Source organism: Pollachius pollachius (genome assembly GCF_949987615.1).
Source record: "Pollachius pollachius genome assembly, chromosome: 2".
Lineage (NCBI taxonomy): Eukaryota > Metazoa > Chordata > Actinopteri > Gadiformes > Gadidae > Pollachius > Pollachius pollachius.
Window position 1 is genome coordinate 26,591,770 of NC_136935.1, and position 20,827 is coordinate 26,612,596.

The window sequence follows — 20,827 nt, forward strand, 5'->3', positions numbered from 1 at the left end:
AGGAGTCACGCTCCTCCTCTTCCTCCAACTCAAGCCGTGGTCTCTTGCTAGGTCGCCAGCCTGGGCCCTTTGTTGGTGTTGAAGTCAGCAGTGAGTGTGGCAAATGAGAGGTTGTTCCGAAGTATGCACTGACAGGAGACACCTGTGTCTGCATGGCTACAAATAACAGAAACAAATCGTATTAGAAACTAGAAATAATAATTTAGCTGTTGTTTTTTCCTTGGTACTGGAGTAACACTGCAGAGTAAACCTTGGTTACCCATCACACCTACAAGAAGCCATTTGCAAATATAAACCATATCCTATTTGGTTATGAAGTTATTTAGCAGATGCTTTTATCGAATTGTTAGTAGAAAGTAATTATGTGATAAATGAATGTATGTATTGCCCATATTCTAGCAACATCAGCAAGGGAGAATCAAATAGATTACTGGACTGCAGATTCTAGGTAAACCAAGAAAAAAAAATACGACATCCCAATACACAGGAAAAAGATGCTCACAAAGTTTCGTATGGATTGCATACTAAGACACTAAAAACTCTTAGTGGCTACATACCTTTGCTTCTTACGTGTGCCTTTAGCGATCCCATGGACAACTGTGTGCAGACTGATGTGGACTTCAACCATGCACTTTGTATTCCCACAGAATGCATTCCCACCGGCGAGTTTGTTTGGGTTTCCGTCAATATAATCTGAGGTGTGTCAGTGTAGCATCCGACGTGTTGGAAGGGGCGATAATGGGCACTGCAGTCCTGCTAAAATTATCACACATAAATAACGACGAAAATGATTTTACACAGTACAAACTTACAACATCTGAAACAGGAACTGTGACCATTTAACCCACCTAATAGTAACACCTCACATAAGGCTAAGGCTAAATCTCATTTTACAGACAGTTGAGAATTGTAGTTTGAGATTCTGCAAAAAGTTTGTGCAGCTAGCTACAGAATGAATTAGTTTATGGTAGGAAATGGTAGGGTTAATTAACCCATCTAACATTACACACAACACAGCCACTTTTGTTATTATCACTATAGGTTTACTTACATGTTGAGAGACATCTTCACGCATTGGGCCACACAGTGTTGGAACAGCATCTTCCCTCAGAGCTAGCAGCTTTGCAAATCCAGTGCTAAAAACGCAGTTTGCTGAAGCAGCCATCCGTGAAGTGGAGGCGACACAGAAAAAGGCTCGGTAAAGTCGAGGGAATAGGGTTAAAAATTAAATCTAGCCAACGGCTACGTGAAGGCTCTGCCTTTGGTAAACCATACAAGGGAGAGGTCCCTTCACAACCAAGAAAACACCTTCTAGCCATTATTATATATATATATATATATATAATATATAAATAGTATTATGTCTCTCTGTCCATCTACTTCTCGACTCAAACTCTGTTTTGCGATCCATTACCCCCGACCCCAGCGTGTCCAGGAACGCAGCAAAAGGTGATTGATGACACTCTCCCCTTGACTCCCAGCAAAAGTACATGCTTACGTCACCATGTACCGGAAGTAAAAGGAAGCCGCGGAGAGAATCCCAACGAGCCGTTTCTAGGTAGCTCGGTAACAGTGATTTGCGGTAGTCATTTACTCTCCCTTGTGGGAATTTTATGATATTGTAACTTTGCCAACCATTTATATACCCCAAAACATATGTAAAGCGCAATAGGAGAAGGAAAAAACAGAAAAGCATAATAGGACCCCTTTAAGAGATCATGCAATGAGCTAGGCAACTAATCACCTCGCTCCTACCCGCTCCGTCACTTAATCTTTCTCTCTCTATCTCTCTCGCTCTGTCTCAACCTCTCTCATTCCCTGACTCTCTCTCGCCCTATCACTCCCTCTCTTTCACTGACTCTCTCCGTCCCTATCTCTCTCTCCACACTCTATCACTCTCTCGCTCCCTGACTCTCTTTCGTCCCTACCTCTCTCTCTCTCGTCCCTACCTCTCTCTCTCTCTCTGGGTCCTATTTCAACGGTCTGAAACGCAAGTGAGAAGCGCCAAGCGCAAGTAGCTTTGTGGGCGGTTCTATGGCGATGTTGTTATTTTACCGGCACATAAATGACTCTTGTGCCGGGCGCAAATCTAAAAAGGGTTGGTCTGAAGTAGCCTAATTACCAACCCGTAGGTGTGGTTTGGGCGTAACGTTCAATACACCATTGAGAGTGCCATCTCCCATCCCCTTTAAGAGCCATGAGCGCATTTGAATCTGACGAGTTGATATTTTGACAGCGCGTTTGCAGTCTCCAATGAAACAGATGCATGAACACATGAATTTCAAACTTCAACTAGCTCAGTTTATGGCCAAATAATATGGCCTGATTCACAAATGGAATAGTTTTTTCTTCCACAACTTCAGAAATACTGAGTCCTCAAAAACATTTCGGCAAAGAAAACTTAACACACATATGATATGCGATAACTGTGGTTCTATTTAATGATATACGCAATACATTAACAAACATTGTTTCTTATCAGTATTGTATGCATTATCGTTATCGACTTGTGTTCCTAATATGCATGTGTCCCTCCGTTAATATACATTGCCATGGACTGTATTATGCGTTACGTGTTTAGTTTGCGTATGTTTAAAAAGATGGACGCACACACACGCGCCCGCATTCATTCATTCTTTTTAACACTCACTCGCGGCAAAACAATGTTTTCTCACGATCAGATACTCATCAATCCTAAAAGTTATGGGCATGTACACGGTGTCTGTGTCAAGAAAATATGTGTTTGCTGTACATTTTTTGCAGATGCATTGATTTAAAAGTACAACTTATTACCTGTATATAAGTTCTATCAGCTGTTCTTTTGCATAATGGTGCACAAGCAACATAATGCATGCACCCTTAAAATAGCATCTGAACAAAGCGCCACTGACTTTAAACCAGGTATTTCCTGGTTTGTGGCGCAAGTGGTTTCTGAAACTGCAAAATAGCACCAGGGAACGTTTGCACCAGAACACGCCTCCTCCTTTCGCCGAACCGCCCCTTGGGACGCAAGATCATTTCCTAATTTACCGACGCATGGCGCAGGAGGGAAAAGAACGCTCTGCGCCATTTGCAAACTAGCAACGACACATCCGCCAGTGATTAAGTCAATTGCGCCGGATGCAAGATAGGGCCCTACATGTTTATGTCTGGTGTTCGGAACGTGATTTCAGTTGGCACATCCGTAGCTCCATAAAAATGTCTTCCTCTTTAAATTCGGTATATAGTTTTATACTGCTTCTTGGGAACTTTAAAGCGTACTGTGTCAATAGTGCCTCTGTGTGAGGTTGAATAGAGATCCCTTTTATCTTACCACGCATTCTTTAACTACATACAGGCACAGACACACGCACACACCCAAGCACACTGGAAGGCCGACAAACATTTATACACACAAGGACACAGTTAAATACACACAAACACGGAAACACAAAAAGATAAATACACCCGGACACACACACGCATACGTGAAACACACACACTCCCTCAGTTGCACAGGAGTTTATGGATGCATTTTGATGGGCTGTTTTAACACCCCGTGGTGCAGAATAACTCAAGTTAACACGTTAACGGTGACCATCTGCTTTTACAGCCATTACACTCCACCACTGGCAGAGGATGAGTAGAGAACAGCATATAATAATAATAAACACACACACAAACACACACACGCAGGCATCATTTCAGATATTTTTACAGTTTAAAACAACACATTGTTTTTTGTAAAGACTATAATGTGTGTCTATAATGTGAATCCTATAAACCATATTTAACAGACGCTTGGCTCTGTTCACACATCTTGTGTATCTGGATTTGACACCATTTCTTTCCGCCTGTTCAGATGGGGGTGTTTACAAGATATCTCTGGTTATTATGCACCCACACATATGGCCGTGCACCACATCAATGGTTTGAACATCTCCAAGAAGGAGGGAAATGCAGCCAGCGCACCGGACCAGCTTACATTGCTCTGGATAAGGCTGGGAATCCTGTTTAACAGGAGGATTTCAAGGGATAGGAATCCTCCTGGTTAACAGGAGGATTTCAAGGGCTAGGAATCCTGGATAGCTAAGAATATTGGGGGCTTCAGAGTTGTTAGCATATGACACGCGCATGCTTTATATTGGTTGAGGGTTAGTGTACAACCACCTCTGTATGTGGGCGTACACCGCTCGCATCCTTACGATCCTGCTCCCAAAAGAGGGACATGGAAGGCTTTAGTAAACAAGTTGTCTCCCCTGCAGTTCTCATGGTTTCACAGGTGTTCTGTTAATAATTAGAAAAGGTTCTAGTTTGCTGTAACTGTGCGTGGCCAGAGACACTGAGATGGTTAAAAGGTCTATGTAGGATGGTTGTCTTGGTAACTCCATTACTTTAGACTGATTGACAATACCTTACTAATCTTTGGGAAAGGCATTTCCATCAATAAATCTGATAAAACAATGCATGTAGGACAGAATAATACACACATCACACACACACACACACACACACACACACGCACCTGCCCACTTACAATCGATATGCAATTAGTCATACAGACCATCATTTGTTGTTTGTTGTTGTTGTCAATCTGAATTCCACTCAAATCTGTTGGTAAAAACTAAGATACAACACATGTGCAGATAAAGATTAAAATGATGTGATTTTCGAAACTGCCATGAGAAATATATTGGATGAGGCAGCTACTGGGAACATACTCAATATTATGCACAATCTTTGAAAGGCATAAAGTGGCTAAAGAGCTAGTCCAGAGCATCTTCATTCTCACACCTGTAAAGGAACAACACTGGTCTGAGTCTACTGTAGATGAATAGAAAATGCCAAAGCAGAATGCAGTTCAAGGATAAGAAGAATTTGCTACTTTGTGTAACAGATGAAAAGTGTACAAATCGTAGATGGATAATAATTCTAAGGTGGCCGAAATTCCCTCTTCAAAGCATCAGAATAGCCCTTCAGAGTGGACGGCTTGAACCCCGAGCTTCTCCAATGGTTGGAGAGCCATTAATGGGGTGTTAATCTCTCTGCAGAGCCCCCTGGCCCCGGCGTAAAAAAACTCACCCAAGGCCCCCACACCCCTGACAGACACCCCACTGAGACCCCTCCAAGGGGCCAGCGCCGCGGAAACAAGGTGTACCACCGCAGGGTCTCACCTCCACAAGTAGAGCAAACACTAGAGGGGGGCCGACCCCAGACACTTCCTGAAGGACGCAGTGTGAGATACAGAGAGAGAGAGAGCGACTGAAGGGAGGTTCAGACAGAGAGCCTGTGAGCCAAGGAGCATTGATCACATTCAAATTGAAAACGTTGAAATGAGAGAGGTTGAGACTGGGAGAGAAAAGGAGACAGAGGGATTTAGGAGGAACAGAGTCTGGGAGGGAGGAAGGGAGAGGGAGAGACTGAGGGAGACGGAGGGACAGAGTATGAGATGGGGAGGGAGGGAGAGATGGGGACTGTTCCAGACATAGTATTATCTATCAGGCGGCAGGCTGTGATGATTGCTTCCTTCTTTCATGGTTGAGATGAAGGGCAGGCAGGCTGGGTGAGTTAAAGGGCAGTTAAGAGGAGAAACACACATGCCCGTAAAACAAGGAGAGGAGAGCAATAATGTTAATTTCACTGTTTCCCGTCGTCATCATCGTTCAGAAATACACTCTAATCTTCTGTTATACGTCTCTCTACCGGTCTCTATATCTCATCCCACTGTCTCTCTCCCCTATCCTCATTATGTGGCCTGTCTCCAAAGTAAGGCATCATTTATAATGGGATCTTTAAATATCTAAGTGGTGTAAGGTAATAATGTATAATTTATTACTTGATCTTATAATATTATATATAAATATTGTTATAATTGTTATAATGAGATATTAAACCGGTTGGATTCCAGAGAGCAGAGAATAATTTCAACTCCCCTCGCTACGTTTCTCAGCTTTGAGAAGTGTTGAATTCCATGAACCTGTGATTGACAGGCAAGATGGATTCTCTGAACTAATCCAGGGCGGAGTTGACCTTGTGGGTCAGATATTAAAGATCTAAACTGTAAACTGTACAGGGGTAGAAACAGATATTCTCACAGAGCATTTATTCACTAAAGCTGATGGATGGCTGTCACAAACTACGCTCAAATGAGGTATGAGGTGGTGGTGGTGGTGGTCTGTGGTGGTGTTCTGTGGTGGTGGTGGTCTGTGGTGTTGGTGGTGGTGGTCTATAGTGGTGGTGGTTGTCTGTGGTGGTGGTGTCTGTGGTGGTCTGTGGTGGTGGTGGTGGTCTGTGGTGTTGGTGGTGGTCTATAGTGGTGGTGGTGGTGGTTGTCTGTGGTGGTGGTGGTGGTGGTGGTGGTCTTTGGTGTGGTCTGTGGTGGTGATCTGTTGTGGTGGTCGGTGGTGGTCGTCTGTGGTGGTGGTCTGTGGTGGTGTTGGTGGTGGTGGTCTGTGGTGGTTTTCTCTGTCTCCCTCCCCCCGTCTGCAGGACACACCCTTGTCAGTGTGGTGTGAGATGCTCCCTGCTGCCAGCAGCATGCTGTGAAACACGGAGAGGGAATATTTATTTATCTGGATTGTTATTTCTGATTTGCATTCCGTCTCGCTGCTCTTTGATGCCTGACTGACAATGCACAATGATAACACAATAACCAGATGTCACAGGTGTCTGCGTTTGTGACACCATGTTTTGAAGTATGTGCAGAGATGAGAAACATTTCTCATGAATCTTGACATGCCATTTGATTTAGGATCAAAGGAAAACATGGGTTTGTTGGCTGCTAAGAACATTTACAAAAAAACTGAAAATCCCACCTACATGCACAGTGTAGGCTGTTTCCTGGAACGTCCGAGCATGCCTTTCAGCACAATGAGTCTCTATCTCTACATATAAATCTAGCTATATATTCATCTCTAGTGAAGAGAGAAGGATAAACCTGTGCGAGGAATCAATATGCATTCATTCATTCTTTTAAACACGGTAAAACTATGTTTTCTCACGATCAAATACTCGTCAATCCTAAAAGTTATGGGCTTGTACATGATGTCTATGTCGAAAAAATATGTGTTTGCTGTATGGTGTTTGCAGATGCATTGATTTAAAAGTACAACTTCTTACCGCTGTATCAGCTGTTCATTCCCAAATAATTTAACCAACGTTATATTTTACCCTAAAACGAGATTTTGATTTGGAAGGCTGGGATATAGCCTACTGTGCTCGAGTTTATTATTGTTATTATTATTATTTTAACGCATGGCATAGCCTTCTACAGTGTTCATTCACGCAGCCCCTATGGAAAAAATCTTTTTCCACAATCCACATCATCATCAGAATATTTAAATTTTCGTTTGCATGTTTGTGCTGTGTATAGCCTACTGGTGTGTAAGCTTATGTTGCAGTTCCGACCTGCCATGGGACGTCAAAATAGCAACACCAATCTGCTAGTGCACTTCAACCAGGTATTTGCCGGTCAGTGGCACAATTGCTTTTCTGATCAGTAAAATAGCATCATGTATCATTTGCGCCGGAACATCACTCTGCTTTAGTGTGGTGGCACGAGTTTGCTGTGGGGAAAATTCAGCTTTACGCCGGGTGCAAACTAGCAACGATACATGCGTTGGTGTAGAAAGTCAATTGCGCTGGGTGCAAGATAGGGTCCTATGTCTCTCTCTCTCAATCTCTCTCTCTCTCTCTCTCTCTCTCTCTCTCTCTCTCTCTCTCTCTCTCTCTCTCTCTCTCTCTCTCTCTCTCTAGGCAGGCCAATGAGGAGTACCAGGTGCTGGCTAACTCCTGGCGTTACTCCTCTGCGTTCTCCAACAAGCTCTTCTTCACTGTGGTGGACTACGACGAAGGAGCCGACGTGTTCCAGCAGGTATCCCCTCTGTCCGTCTGGTTAGAGATACAGCCTCAAGCCCACGCACCTGACACACGTACATAGGACCACCTCAACCCTTCATAGTCACATGTTGGACCAGGAATGTGGATCTCTTGGACAACGGATTGTGAAGTTCATGACTGCGAGGTTAACGCCTGGCCAGTGTCTGAGAGAGGGTTAAGGGAATACATTTTGTATTTTTCCACTTTGAGCCTGTTGTCTGATCATTGAGGGTCTCAGAGAGTATGGAGCTCTACCTCTGCTGTCCACTGATGGCTGGAAGGCGTTCCTCTGGGTGAAGGATCCCCCATTTTTGGGCCCGATCACCGATTACCGATCACCTAAAATAGTGGTTCTCAACATTTTTTGAGCAAACGCCCCCCTGACCTTACCCTGATCCTCTGGCGCCCCCCCCCCCCATAAAAAAAATATATATTCCCTACGAGGCTGTTTTATTAAGCAGATAGGAGGCTGGTTGGATAAGAAAAAAAACACGACCACATCAGCATTGGTTGTAATGTAATTTTTCAAAATTACATTACAACCAAAAGGAACATTAAATGTAGGCTACAAGACGTGTCAACAAAAATCATGTGCACATCACGTGAACAGCATATGCACGTCACCTGAATAATCAAGGGAACAGTTAACTATCACGAACCAATCATGAAACAGATCGCGCGCGTGAGTCCTAATTAGGTATTCTTAATGCAATGGTCTTTTTGTGGAGAGTACGGAGCAGCTGGAACTGAACAACAGCAAGAGGAATGACGAAAACGGGCTATTAAAACAAAATTAGTGAGCCCTGTGCTTGGTGGCCCGCTGCCAGCGTCTTGACTTTTGGACATTGTGAGGCCAATTTCAACCGGAGAACGCCAGAGCTAACCAGGTCTAGGCGGTTGCGGTACTTTGACTGCATGTGAAGAGCTTGGCTGAAGCCCTGCTCCACAAGATAGGATGTCTCTTGGATAGCCTCCTAACTGCTGGCGGCATCGTGCTGGAGCGGCTCCATCACGCAAACGGGGACGGCTAACTGGTCCAGATCTCTGAAACGGACCTCCATATCTGCCTTGACTGCCTTCAAGTGGTCTGTGTAAACCAGCAGATGGCCATCAGTCAGTTAATCCAACACCTGAATGTAAGTACAGTAACTTATTTTATTGGTGTGTAGCCTAGGTTATTTTGTGAAAAGAATGATGACAATGGTAGTCTAATAATTAATTATTAGCCTACCTTGGTCAACTGTGGAAAGTTGCTAAACTGACGCCTGCTCAAATTTCTTCCAAACAGCTCCAGCTTTGCGAGAAGACTTTGTATGGTGGCCCTCGAATGAATGAGAGTCACACCATCCCCCTGGAGCTTCAGCAACACCTCGTTCATCTTCCCAAAGAAGTCCGAAAGATAGAATCGTGGTGGCAGGACCATAGTTGGTCTTTCAAAGTCGCATTGGCCTTCTTCAGGAATTCGAGGACCGAGTCGAACAGCTCACACAGCCTGGCCAAGCAGTTCCCCTTGGAGAGCCAGCGCACCTCCGTATGAAAAAGCAGGTGCTGAAGCTGACTGAAAAGCCGGTCATTAAGAGCATGGGCTTTTATTTTATTTATGGATTTGACTCCTACATCAAGGCACCGATGGAGTGAGTCAGAGATGTTTTTTGCCACCAAGTTGTGACGGTGCAGTACACACTCTTTCTTCAGGATTGCGCAAATCCACGGTATCTGCCGACCATAGCCGGCGCTCCGTCCGTGGCACAGGCGATGATTTTCGTCACTGGGATGGCCTTCTCCTGCAGGAACTCAGTCAGGGCGGTGAAGATGGTCTGCCCTCGTGTGTCGGTGGTGAGATACTTCCCAAACAAGAAGTCCTCCTTGAGATCCCCCCCAGACAAATACCTAACGTAGCCCATTAGGAGGGCATTGTTGTCGACAGTTGTTGTCTCATCAAGCTGGATGCTGAAGGGACACCCACGTAAGGTGGCACACAGCTGCTGCTCAGTGTCGAGCGACATCTCCCGTATGCGTCGGGCTGCAGTATCATTGCTAAGCGGGATGGCCTTGATGACTGGCGCAGCGTCCCGCTCCATGACTGTGGAGATAGCCTCTTTTATTGCCGGAATTACCAGAGACTCACCTACAGTGAACAGTAGGCCAGACTTAGCAATTAATAAAGCTATATTATAAGACGCCAACAACCCCCTTCCACTTTGATTGACGTTCCGGGCGAACAGGGTGTTGACTGTGGGATGCCTTGAATGCTGATCCCTCAGAGACTTGAAATACGCCGGATCTTTGGATGCCTTGTCAGGATGTTTTTTAAATAAATGTTCCTGTAACTGCAAGGGTTTCATGGCCTCATTTGAGAAAACGTGATCGCAGAGCAGGCACATGGGTAAACTACTGTTTGTGGGTGAAGTTATAAATCCATAATTTATGTAATTACCATTGTACTGTCGGCACTTTTTCTTGCTATCCGCCATGTTTGATTGTGTTGTGTTGGTGTTGGTTGGATCTGTTAACCAGCGAACTTGGATAATGTTTATCAGCATTACCATAGAGATCATGGTGATAGCGGAGGGAACGTGAGTCTGGGCTTGTGCACGAAAATAAGCCCCTTCAGGGCGAAGCAAGACAAGAAAAAAAAAAAGATCTATATTTATTTCAGGTAACCTATTTTTGCACCAAAAATATTTGAAAACGATGAAGAAAAAAAAAAAAAAAACTCTCACGTTCCCAGCGCCCTCCTGGTTTGTGCGAACGCCCCCCAGGGGGCGGTACCGCCCCCGTTGAGAAACCATGACCTAAACCATGATCTGCTGATTGCCGATCACCGCCAATCATAGAATGGAAAGGGAATGGGAATCTTCCATATCTTTTATCTATAATCTGGATAGGTGTAACTGGCAAGCACCAATAGACTCTTTATTTTTTTCTCTTTAGATCCCCATGACTGAAACATGTCGCTAAATGCATTCATCAAAGCCTCCGTATACGGTACTGAAATGTGCCTGCACGCATACTGTGTATTTACAGTACTGAAATGTGCCTGCGTGCATACTGCTGTAATTATGGTACTGAAATGGTACTGTATTTTGGATCCCATGTCTAAGAGAGGGTTAAGCTTCTCGGACACTTAGTATACCACCACGGTGTGTGACACATTTCATATACAGCCTCGCTAATTATAACGCTCCTACACAACGACGGAACTAGAAAAGTACCATAAAGTCAGCGTGGGTTGTAACCTTGGGGATAACACCCCCCCACCCCCCCCTTCCTAGAACTCTCTGCCAAAAAAAAACTCATAGCGTTTGAATTCCAGCAAAACAGTGGGCTCATTTCCACTCGTATTGTTAGAGCGTCCATAGCTCCCACATGCCCAAAGAACTTTAAGGGTGGAAATGGTTTGAAAAGTGGAGGGTTTTTTCTGTGGTAAGATGTTGTTGAGATTATTCCTGCATCCTCTTTGTTCATTTTATTGTTTTTTTTGTATTTTTACATTGATTTCATTTGTTGTTTTTTTCCTATTTACAAGCCGACACACGTACACACCCACCATACAAATACACAAGGTATAATCTGCCTGTGCATACGAATAAAAACAGGGGCATATGCACGCAGTCTGACACATACAAATACTTGTGAAACTCCTACACCATGGTATACATAATCAGCGGTCACCATGGCAACGCAAGCCCCTAGGGGCAGACAATCACAACAGAATTGTCTTGCGGTGACAGAGCGTGGAATCACAACCTAATGAGGCTTTGGTGTTGGGAGACAGCGGGCGTGCAACCGAACCATCCCCTCCTCCCTCTCTCGCTCCTTTTCCTCTAGTCCTTCTCTCTCTCCATCCCCTTCTCTCTCTCTCTCTCTCTCTCTCTTTCACTCTCTCTCCCTCTCTCTCCCTCCCCTCGTCTCTCTCTCTCCCTCCCCTTGTCTCTCTCTCTCTCTCTCTCTCTCTCTCTCTCTCTCTCACTGTCTCTCTCTCTTTCTCTTTCTTTTTCTCTTCCTCTTTCTCTCTCCATCCCCTCGTCTCTCTCTCCCTCCCTTCTTCTCTCTCTCTCTCTCTCTCTCTCTCTCTCTCTCTCTCTCTCCCTCTCCCTCCGCTTGCTGCTGTCACTCTCTCATCTGCTCATCCTGTTTCCTCGATTTATTGGGTTCCTTATCCTCCATACCCCCCCTCTTTGGTTTCATAAGGTATTTTCCCATTCTTCCATTATCATCTCCTTGATATTCACTGGATGTGCTTTATGCGTGTAATAACTTCCATCTCTAACTAAGGCTTAGCCCCGTTCTGGTTCCATCTCTTTATTGTGTTGCTCTGTGTGTCTCTCTCTCCCCCTATCTCTCTATCTCTCCCATCTCTGAGTAAGAACAGAGGTCTCTTCTCCTCCTTTGACCTCACAGTAGAGCCAGTGGCTGCTTTCTTGTAATTAAGATAATTAGCATAACCGCAGGCTTCTCCTCAGCTATAACTGTTAAAGCATACATCCAGCGCGGACCAAACGGATCTCCTCTCCATTCCCTCTCCTCTTTCCGCTCATATCTTGTCTCCTCCTCTCTCCTCTCCTTGCTCGTATCCTTGCCTCTCAACTCCTCCCCTCATTCCCACTTAAATGAAATACTAACACACAATTACACACTGAAACCACACCCACATCATTACACACTATGCAGGCCCATGTACAGCATTACTGACCGTGTGTGGAGGCCAGGAAAAAGCTTTAGATCTGTCTTAACGACGGACCAACATCCCCCCCTGCTCACCCCATCCACATAGCGTCCGGCCCGCAGGACTGAGCCCCCCTTGCCCAGTAGAAACCAATGCTGCTTCCACCTTTATGTACCACCAAGGAGAGAGAGCAGAATGGATTATCCACACTGATATGAAGGCGGCCTCATGTTAACTACTGTGAAACGAACACTGTTTCTTCCTCATTCTCTCCATCTATTCCTACTTCTCCCTTCTCCTGATCTCTGATCCCAGTGTGTCTCTATTCCCCGCTCTGCATCCTCTTCTCTCCATCTCTCCATCTTCAAACTGCATTAGCAGCTGGCCATGATGTGGCCACCGAGGGATTTCAGTTGGTTATATAGAGCTATACCATGACATGAAGTACATCACTTTGCTTTTGTTTGGTATTCTATGCCTTCAATGGCTTCAGGATCTCTGAATGCATTTTAAATAATCATTTTTAATAATTAATAACTCTCTCTCCCCCTCTCCCTCTCTCCCCCCCACAAGCTCAACATGAACAGCGCTCCCACCTTCATGCACTTCCCGGCCAAAGGGAAGCCCAAGCGCGCAGACACCTTCGATCTCCAGAGGATCGGTTTTGCTTCGGAGCAGCTGGCCAAGTGGATCGCCGACCGCACAGACGTGCAGGTAGCTGATGCACACAGTCCCCACTGCAGACAGACCCCCACTGCACACAGACCCCCACTGCACACGGACCCCCACTGCACACGGAACCCCACTGCACACGGAACCCCACTGCACACGGAACCCCACTGCACAAAGAACCCCACTGCACACAGAACCCCACTGCACACACAACCCCGCTACACACAGCCCCCCACTGCACACGGAACCCTACTGCACACAGAACCCAATGCCTCCCACTGTAGCGCTCGTGACTCAGCCCTGCTGCCCTGCTGGCCTGCTGCCCTAGTGCCACCGCAACCATCACACCAACGCGTGTACTGCCAACACACATCGTTGTTCATACCCACAAAGTACAGACACATGACCTTTGAGTGCAGAGCAGAGATGTGTTTCTGTATCCTGTGTATATTGTGTTGGTGTGCACAGGCATTCACAGATAATAACTGCTAATGTTGCAGAGGTTAAGGGATCAATATGGTGTTCCAGATTGTTATAGCAGCCCTTCCCGATATCCACCTGGACTTCTCGCCCGAACCGCTGTACCGCTCTACCACTTTGGTGGCCCCATGAGACCACCATGTTCAGCTTTGGGTTTCGCCAACAAACATCAGTCTGGCCTTGCAGAGCAGCAATTGACTTTGCTCACCCTGAATCTGGTTGGAAATAAAGCAAAAAGATATCCTCCTCTGATAGAAATGCAGTTTTTGTTCAACTTCCAACATCCTTAGTCATTCAATCTTTGATCAAACCGGGTTGATTGGCCTGTTGATGGCTACACTCTCCTTGAGCGCTGCCTTTGTGTTGAGATCCTGCGGACTGCTGCATTCTTGTCCGTTATGAAAGGAATCTCCCGCCCCCTGGCTCTGATTGGTCCTTTCAGTTACTTTCTTTTTAAAGGGAGGAGGCAGGTCTGCAGAGAGAACAGGACCTGAATTACAACAAGGCCAGTCTACAGAGAGAACAGGACCTGAACTTAATCCAGGCCGGTCTACAGAGAGAACAGGGCCTGAACTAAGACCAGGCCGATCTACAGAGAGAAAAGTACCTGAACTAAGACCAGGCCGGTCTACAGAGAGAACAGGACCTGAACTAAGACCAGGCCGGTCTACAGAGAGAACAGGACCTGAACTAAGACTAGGCTGGTCTACAGAGAGAACAGGACCTGAACTAAGACCAGGCCGGTCTACAGAGAGAACAGGACCAGGCTGATCTACAGAGAGAACAGGACCTGAACTAAGACCAGGCCGGTCTACAGAGAGAACAGGACCTGAACTAAGACCAGGCCGGTCTACAGAGAGAACAGGACCTGAACTAAGACCAGGCCAGTCTACAGAGAGAACAGCACCTGAACTAAGACCAGGCCGGTCTACAGAGAGAACAGGACCTGAACTAAGACCAGGCCGGTCTACAGAGAGAACAGCACCTGAACTAAGACCAGGCCGGTCTCACCTTCAGTGCCACCAAACAACACTGTGAAAGTCTTTATTCATGTCTGCCTTCACAGGTTCATTCATCAATGTTGCTCTTTAACCATTTATTTACACAGGGGAAAGCAACCCAAATGTCCCATGCTCATTAGCTGTTCCTGAAAAACCGATACCAAAAGCTTGTTATTTGATCAGTCAATTAACACAGCAGATCTCACAGCGTCTGCATACAAAACATTATTGAAGGTTTTTCTAAATACCTATGATTATCCATGAATTTATGGTATAACTTTATACACAAAACGCACAATGAATGAATTCTAACTATGGTTTTAATCCCTTCATTGTGCATTGATGATTTAAAGTCGCTGAACGCTGTTGACAGACAGCGTCTCCATGGGCCGCTGGCTCGACAGCCCTGCTCCAGAGTTTGCACTCTGGCTTCTTTTTGTCTACTTATTAGAGACGCAAGGCAATTCATCAAGGATAACACAAGCAGGTCTCACTCCCTCACAGTAGACAGCAGCACCCTAGGATCTTTTATTGATACGTCGGCAAACCAGAGGCCTTCCTCGTGCAGCCTGCTTTACATGCAGGGGCCCTACTGTAGGGAGATCCAGACTGCACTTAGGCTAAGTACCAGCTACCGGCCACCTCGGCCGCGTGTCGCTTACATCAGATCAAAACAGAGGAGAGCACAGGGAATAGAAGACAGATAAACGATTAAAGAAAGGAGTAGATTGGGGAAGATAATTTAATGGATGTAATGGGGGAACCTTAAGACTGAGGAGAGTGCCTAAAGTGGCTGGAATGGCTCAGCTTGGGGGGATTCGTCTTCATGTGGTGCTACGTAGCACTGGGCTTGGGCATTCCAGAAATGGCAATGAGGATGGATGATGGAGCAGGAGTAGGACTAACGGCCGCTAATCTCCGCCACATCCATCACTTTGTTGGGCCTTTTATGCAGCATTAGGCTACATGGGATGGATCGCATTAATTTGGGCCAAATTGTACTAGATGTCTCTCTCTCTCTCTCTCTCTCTCTCTCTCTCTCTCTCTCTCTCTCTCTCTCTCTCTCTCTCTCTCTCTCTTTCTCTCTCTCTCTCTCGCCCCTCCCTCCCAGCTGATGCATGGCCGATCTCCATTTGTGTTGGTTATCTTCAAACCATCTATTTGCTTTTTAGCCCTTATTTGTGTCTTGAGGGTGGATCAGTGACACTGAGGAGCCCTGTAAGCACTCAGAAACTCGGCCAGGGGGCTAAACATCGTGTCAGCAGGCCCCCTCCTGCCGCTCGGCCAGGTGGCTGAACACCGTGTCAGCAGACCCCCTCCTGCAGGATGGGGGTCCCTCGGGCACACGCTGCTCTCCAGCAATGCAGAGTCAGAGCGTCACTGGGTTGTCATGGTATCCAAGCTGGCTTTTTACTCCCATTATGTATGTTGAACTAAAACAAGTGTTGAGTTGACACTCTCTGTACATAGCATAATAATGTAAACAAAGGTTGTTAAACCTCTAGAGAGCAAAATGCTCAACATTGATTCATATGCAGAAGGAATTCAAATGGCCTCGTTGTTTCATTAGAAAAGTGTCGGAAAGTTCCTCTGTACTTTCCGTGGGCCAAACTGAAAGTGTTTTTTTTCATGCAGCTTGGGCTGAAAGCCTCCTCACAGCAGTGTGCTGGAGTTGTGTCTGCGGCCCCTGCTCTGTGGGCCGGACACAAAGGAGCCTGGATGGGCTACTTATTCTTCCTGAAAAGAACTTACACAAAAAACACTAAGCTGGTAGCCTTCCTCGGAACAGTAATGGATTAAAGTCTTTAGGGTTTGTTTTATTCAGGGAGACCCTTTCAGATAGACTTGTCTTTTGTGTCAAATATGCCCCTCCTTCTTGTAAAAGACTCTCTCTGTCCTTTTTCTCTCTCTCTGTACTTTCCTAGTGTCTCACTCGACCTCTACACTCAACCTCCTGGCCCGTCCTCTATTCTCTGTTGAACAGATTACAATTGTGTTTTCTACAAACCTGTGTGAGGAATTAGTTTGTTTCCGGCTAACTCTCTGTCTCACTATCTCTCTCCCACTCCCCCCCCCCCTCTCTCTCTCTCCTTCTCTCTCTCTCTCTCTCTCTCTCTCTCTCTCTCTCTCTCTCGCTCGCTCGCTCGCTCGCTCTCTCTCTCTCTCTCTCTCACTCCCTCCCTCTCTCCCGCTCTTTCCCTTTCTCTCTCTCTCCCTCTCTCCTTCTCTCCCTATCTTTCTCTTTCTCATTCTCTCTCTCACTACCTCCCTCTCTCCCGCTCTTTCTCTTTCTCTCTCTCTCCCTCTCTCCTTCTCTCCCTATCTTTCTCTTTCTCATTCTCTCTCTCACTACCTCCCTCTCTCCCGCTCTTTTCCCGTCCCCCTCTTCCTCCCTCTCTCCTTCAGATCCGTGTGTTCCGTCCTCCTAACTACTCCGGCACCATAGCTCTGGCTCTGCTGGTGTCCCTGGTGGGGGGGCTGCTGTACCTACGCCGCAACAACCTGGAGTTCATCTACAACAAGACCGGCTGGGCCATGGCTGCCCTGGTGGGTTGCACGCACACGCACACAGACACATACACACATGCACACAGAGGCATGCACAGACACATGTACACACACACACACACATAGACACACACACATGCTCACAGGCACAGAGACAGACATGCACACATGCACACACACACACTCTATCAACCACGCACAGACAAGCACACACACCAGCATAATCTCAGACACACACACACAACCACAGGCACACGCAACAGCACACACACACAACCTGACTGGAACAAGGTCACTGCACAACAAGGCATGTGTTTTGCTTCACACACACACTGCTGGCCCATGGAATAGCAGAGAGAACTAAGACCCTGTGTCCTTCACAGTGTGTGGTGTTCGCCATGACGTCAGGACAGATGTGGAACCATATCAGAGGACCTCCCTACGCCCACAAGAACCCCCAGAACGGACAAGTGGTACATCTGCTCCTTCTCTCCCCTTGGCTGCTCCTAGGGCTCTGAAAGGGGAGCAGGAGGCTGTACATCTGTGTGCGTGTGCATGTTAGTGCATGTGTGAGTCTGATAGGGGATATGGACTTGGTCTACAGACCTCTGCTGATACACTGCGGGCCAGCTGTCACGTGGTCCCTGGCAGGGCTGTGTGTGTGTGTGTGTGTGTGTGTGTGTGTGTGTGTGTGTGTGTGTGTGTGTGTGTGTCAGAGTGACAGCTGGAGTATAAGAGTGCGTGTGGTAGGGAGAGTATATTTGTCTAGGCGGCTGGGACGCCATCCAGAAATAACAAGGGAGGGAGAGAGAGAAAGAGATAGAGAATACAGTCAGCTGGTCAGCCTTTGTCTGTATGTTAACACAATTCTCTAAACCTGTCCTTCTAACACAAACGCCTTAGCCAGAGGCTAGGGAGATTACCACTGCATGTCTGTAATGTGTGTGTGTCAATACTGGGCATGTCAGTAGTGTGTGTCAGTAGTTTGTATATTGGTAGTGTCTATGTCAGTAGTGTGTGTGTGTCAGTATTGTGTATGTCAGTACTGGGTACGTCAGTAGTGTGTATGTCAGTAGTGGGTTTGTGTGTGTGTGTGTGTGTGTGTGCATGTCAGTAGTGTGTGTATCAGTAGTGTCTGTATGTTAGTAGTGTGTGTGTAATTATTGTGTATGTCAGTAGTGTGTGTGTCAGTAGTGTTTTTTCAGTAAGGTGTGTGTGTGTGTCTGTCAGTAGTTTGTGTGTCAGTTTTGTGTGTGTCAGTGGTGTGTGTGTCAGTGGTGTGTGTGTCAGTAGTGTGTGTGTCAGTGGTGGCGTTGTGACTGGAGGTGGGGTGAGGAGATACTTTTATGACCAGCGTCCTCATGTAGAACAGCGTTGAATTTAAAAGAGGCTGAAATCACTCTTTGAGTGCTGCAGGAGTGGCCAGGTCTATATATAATCTACTTTCAGGAAATAGCACACACACACACACACACACACACACACACACACACACACACACACACACACACACACACACACACACACACACATAAACAGTGATGAATAATGCTTGTGTTTTTCTTCCTCTGCTTTAACGCCCTCTCTTATCATGGCCATGGGGAAAAGGTCAGCAACACTGGCTGCTTCGTGCAGTCCAGCCATCCCCTATGGACACACACACACTATCTCCTTCCACACACACGCATACACACACAAATACTAATCTATGTCTGCACTTTATATCTCACCCACTTTCTTTCTACATGCAAACAAACAATATGTTCAAGTGCACATAAAGCATTCTTAAAATAACATACAAACAGAACATTCAACTTTGGCAATACACAGAACAACCGAAGATTCACCTGCCACCACAACAGCATGTGGCATTGGCTCCCAGCATTCCGTGAGCTTTTGAATCCGTTAGTTCTTGTGTGTTGAGAATGCAAACACACAACAAGCGAAACAATGAGAGGAATGAGTACCAAAGGTATGTATACACTAGGGCTGGAACGAATTATTCGAATATTTGAATGGTCGTTCGGAAAATTAGTATTCGAAGCTTAAATCAGTATTCTGAGCTTCGTTTTTTTCTTTTTCGTATTTTATTTCCTCAACAAATTTTTTTTGCAAGAAGCTAGAACTGCAATACAATGTCAGCAAATAATATAATATTTGGGATATACAAGTTAGTAATATTGTAGTAGTAGTAGTATATTGCTCATTTAGGAGGATATTACGTCACTAAGTGTCACAGCGCATCCATCACCTCACCTCCGAGCGCAGCGCAGTGAGCGCACTTACTTCAACATAGACATTGAACGAGCTGGTTCAAAATGCCCCAAAAATCTTCAGTTTGTGAATGGCAGAACCACCTTCTGGCGGTCTCTGAACTTTGACCTAGTTGGCCGCTGACCTTTCAAACCGCAACCGGTGAGACACCAGCTGTATGCTACGTGACGTTAACAGAGCGAGGGAGGCAAACTATAAGCGACACCAAGCAGAGAAGCGAGAGAGGTGGAGGAAGAATAGATATCTTGTTTCCCTTTACTTTATAACACAACATTAGCGGGATCTCGGGAGGAAAAGTAATGCTTAGCGAAATGCTAACCTTAGCTTAGCTGTTTGTTTACGTTCGCTGTACAGCGCTGCGCCCATCAACTGTGACTGGCTTGTTGCAGAACGTGAGCGTTTTGGGAATACCCAGTCAATATAATCGATATAATATGGACACATAAGACAATCAATATTCGGTATTTGTTATGGATTTATTGTACAAATTCCCTGAAAAGATGCACGTTCCAGGATGAATTGAAAAGCTCCCGTAAGGGCTAGGATGACAGAGAGTACAGCTGATTTGGAACGGAACAACAGTTGTTCGCTTCCACAGGGAAAAAGTGAGGAACTCCAACTTACTTAGGCCTACTAATTAACGTTCAAAAGCTATTAAATCTTCAACAAAATATGCAGATACTGTCAAAATCGGTTCCAGGGAGTATATAGGGATTATTAATGTTGTTTTTGATGGTGTGTTTCTCTGGAACGAGTATTCGAATACTCGCTCGGAAAAACCAACGAGTATTTGAAGCCTGAAAAATGGCATTCAGGCCAGCCCTAGTATACACACCTCGCCAGCTCCTCATGTGTCCGCCTGGCTTCAGAAACTGATGGACTATTTTCGATTTGATTCCACTAAGATTAAGTTAGTGGTCCTGACAATACAAGTGTTGCAGAAGCAAGGATGCTGATATTCAAATGAATCTATTTATTTTTGAATTGTGTGTCTGCTTCCACGGCTATATATATGACAGAAAGATTGGCAAACGATACAAAAGACACAATTTGTTTTTCTAGAAGAAAACACACGATGATGTTCTTTACTTAGAAAGTTCTCTCGCTTTCCGTGTTTCTCCCATTCTCTATTCTTCCTCCACCCAACACAGAGTGGAGAGACAAGACCCCCCCCAGCCCCTGTAGCCCAGCTTACAGACCAGGACCCTGAGAGCCCAAGTCCCGGCGACATTGTGTACATTAATCATTCAGAGACCATGCAGATTATGTATTTTTTCTTTCTCTCTCTCTCTCTCTCTCTCTCTCTCTCTCTCTCTCTATCTCTCTCTCTCTCTCTCTCTCACACACACAAAGCCCTGGCAGTGTA

General features: G+C 45.8%; 1 protein-coding gene across 1 annotated transcript in view; it reads left to right on the forward strand.

The window, feature by feature from the left end:
- LOC307091868 (dolichyl-diphosphooligosaccharide--protein glycosyltransferase subunit TUSC3) overlaps positions 1-20,827 on the forward strand; it is a 105,560-nt gene that overhangs the window by 69,483 nt on the left and 15,250 nt on the right. The window contains exons 3-6 of the mRNA XM_079758704.1: positions 7,735-7,852; positions 13,100-13,240; positions 17,086-17,226; positions 17,571-17,660. Of these exons, the coding sequence (XP_079614830.1) occupies positions 7,735-7,852; positions 13,100-13,240; positions 17,086-17,226; positions 17,571-17,660 (490 nt within the window). The remainder of the gene's footprint in view (positions 1-7,734; positions 7,853-13,099; positions 13,241-17,085; positions 17,227-17,570; positions 17,661-20,827) is intronic.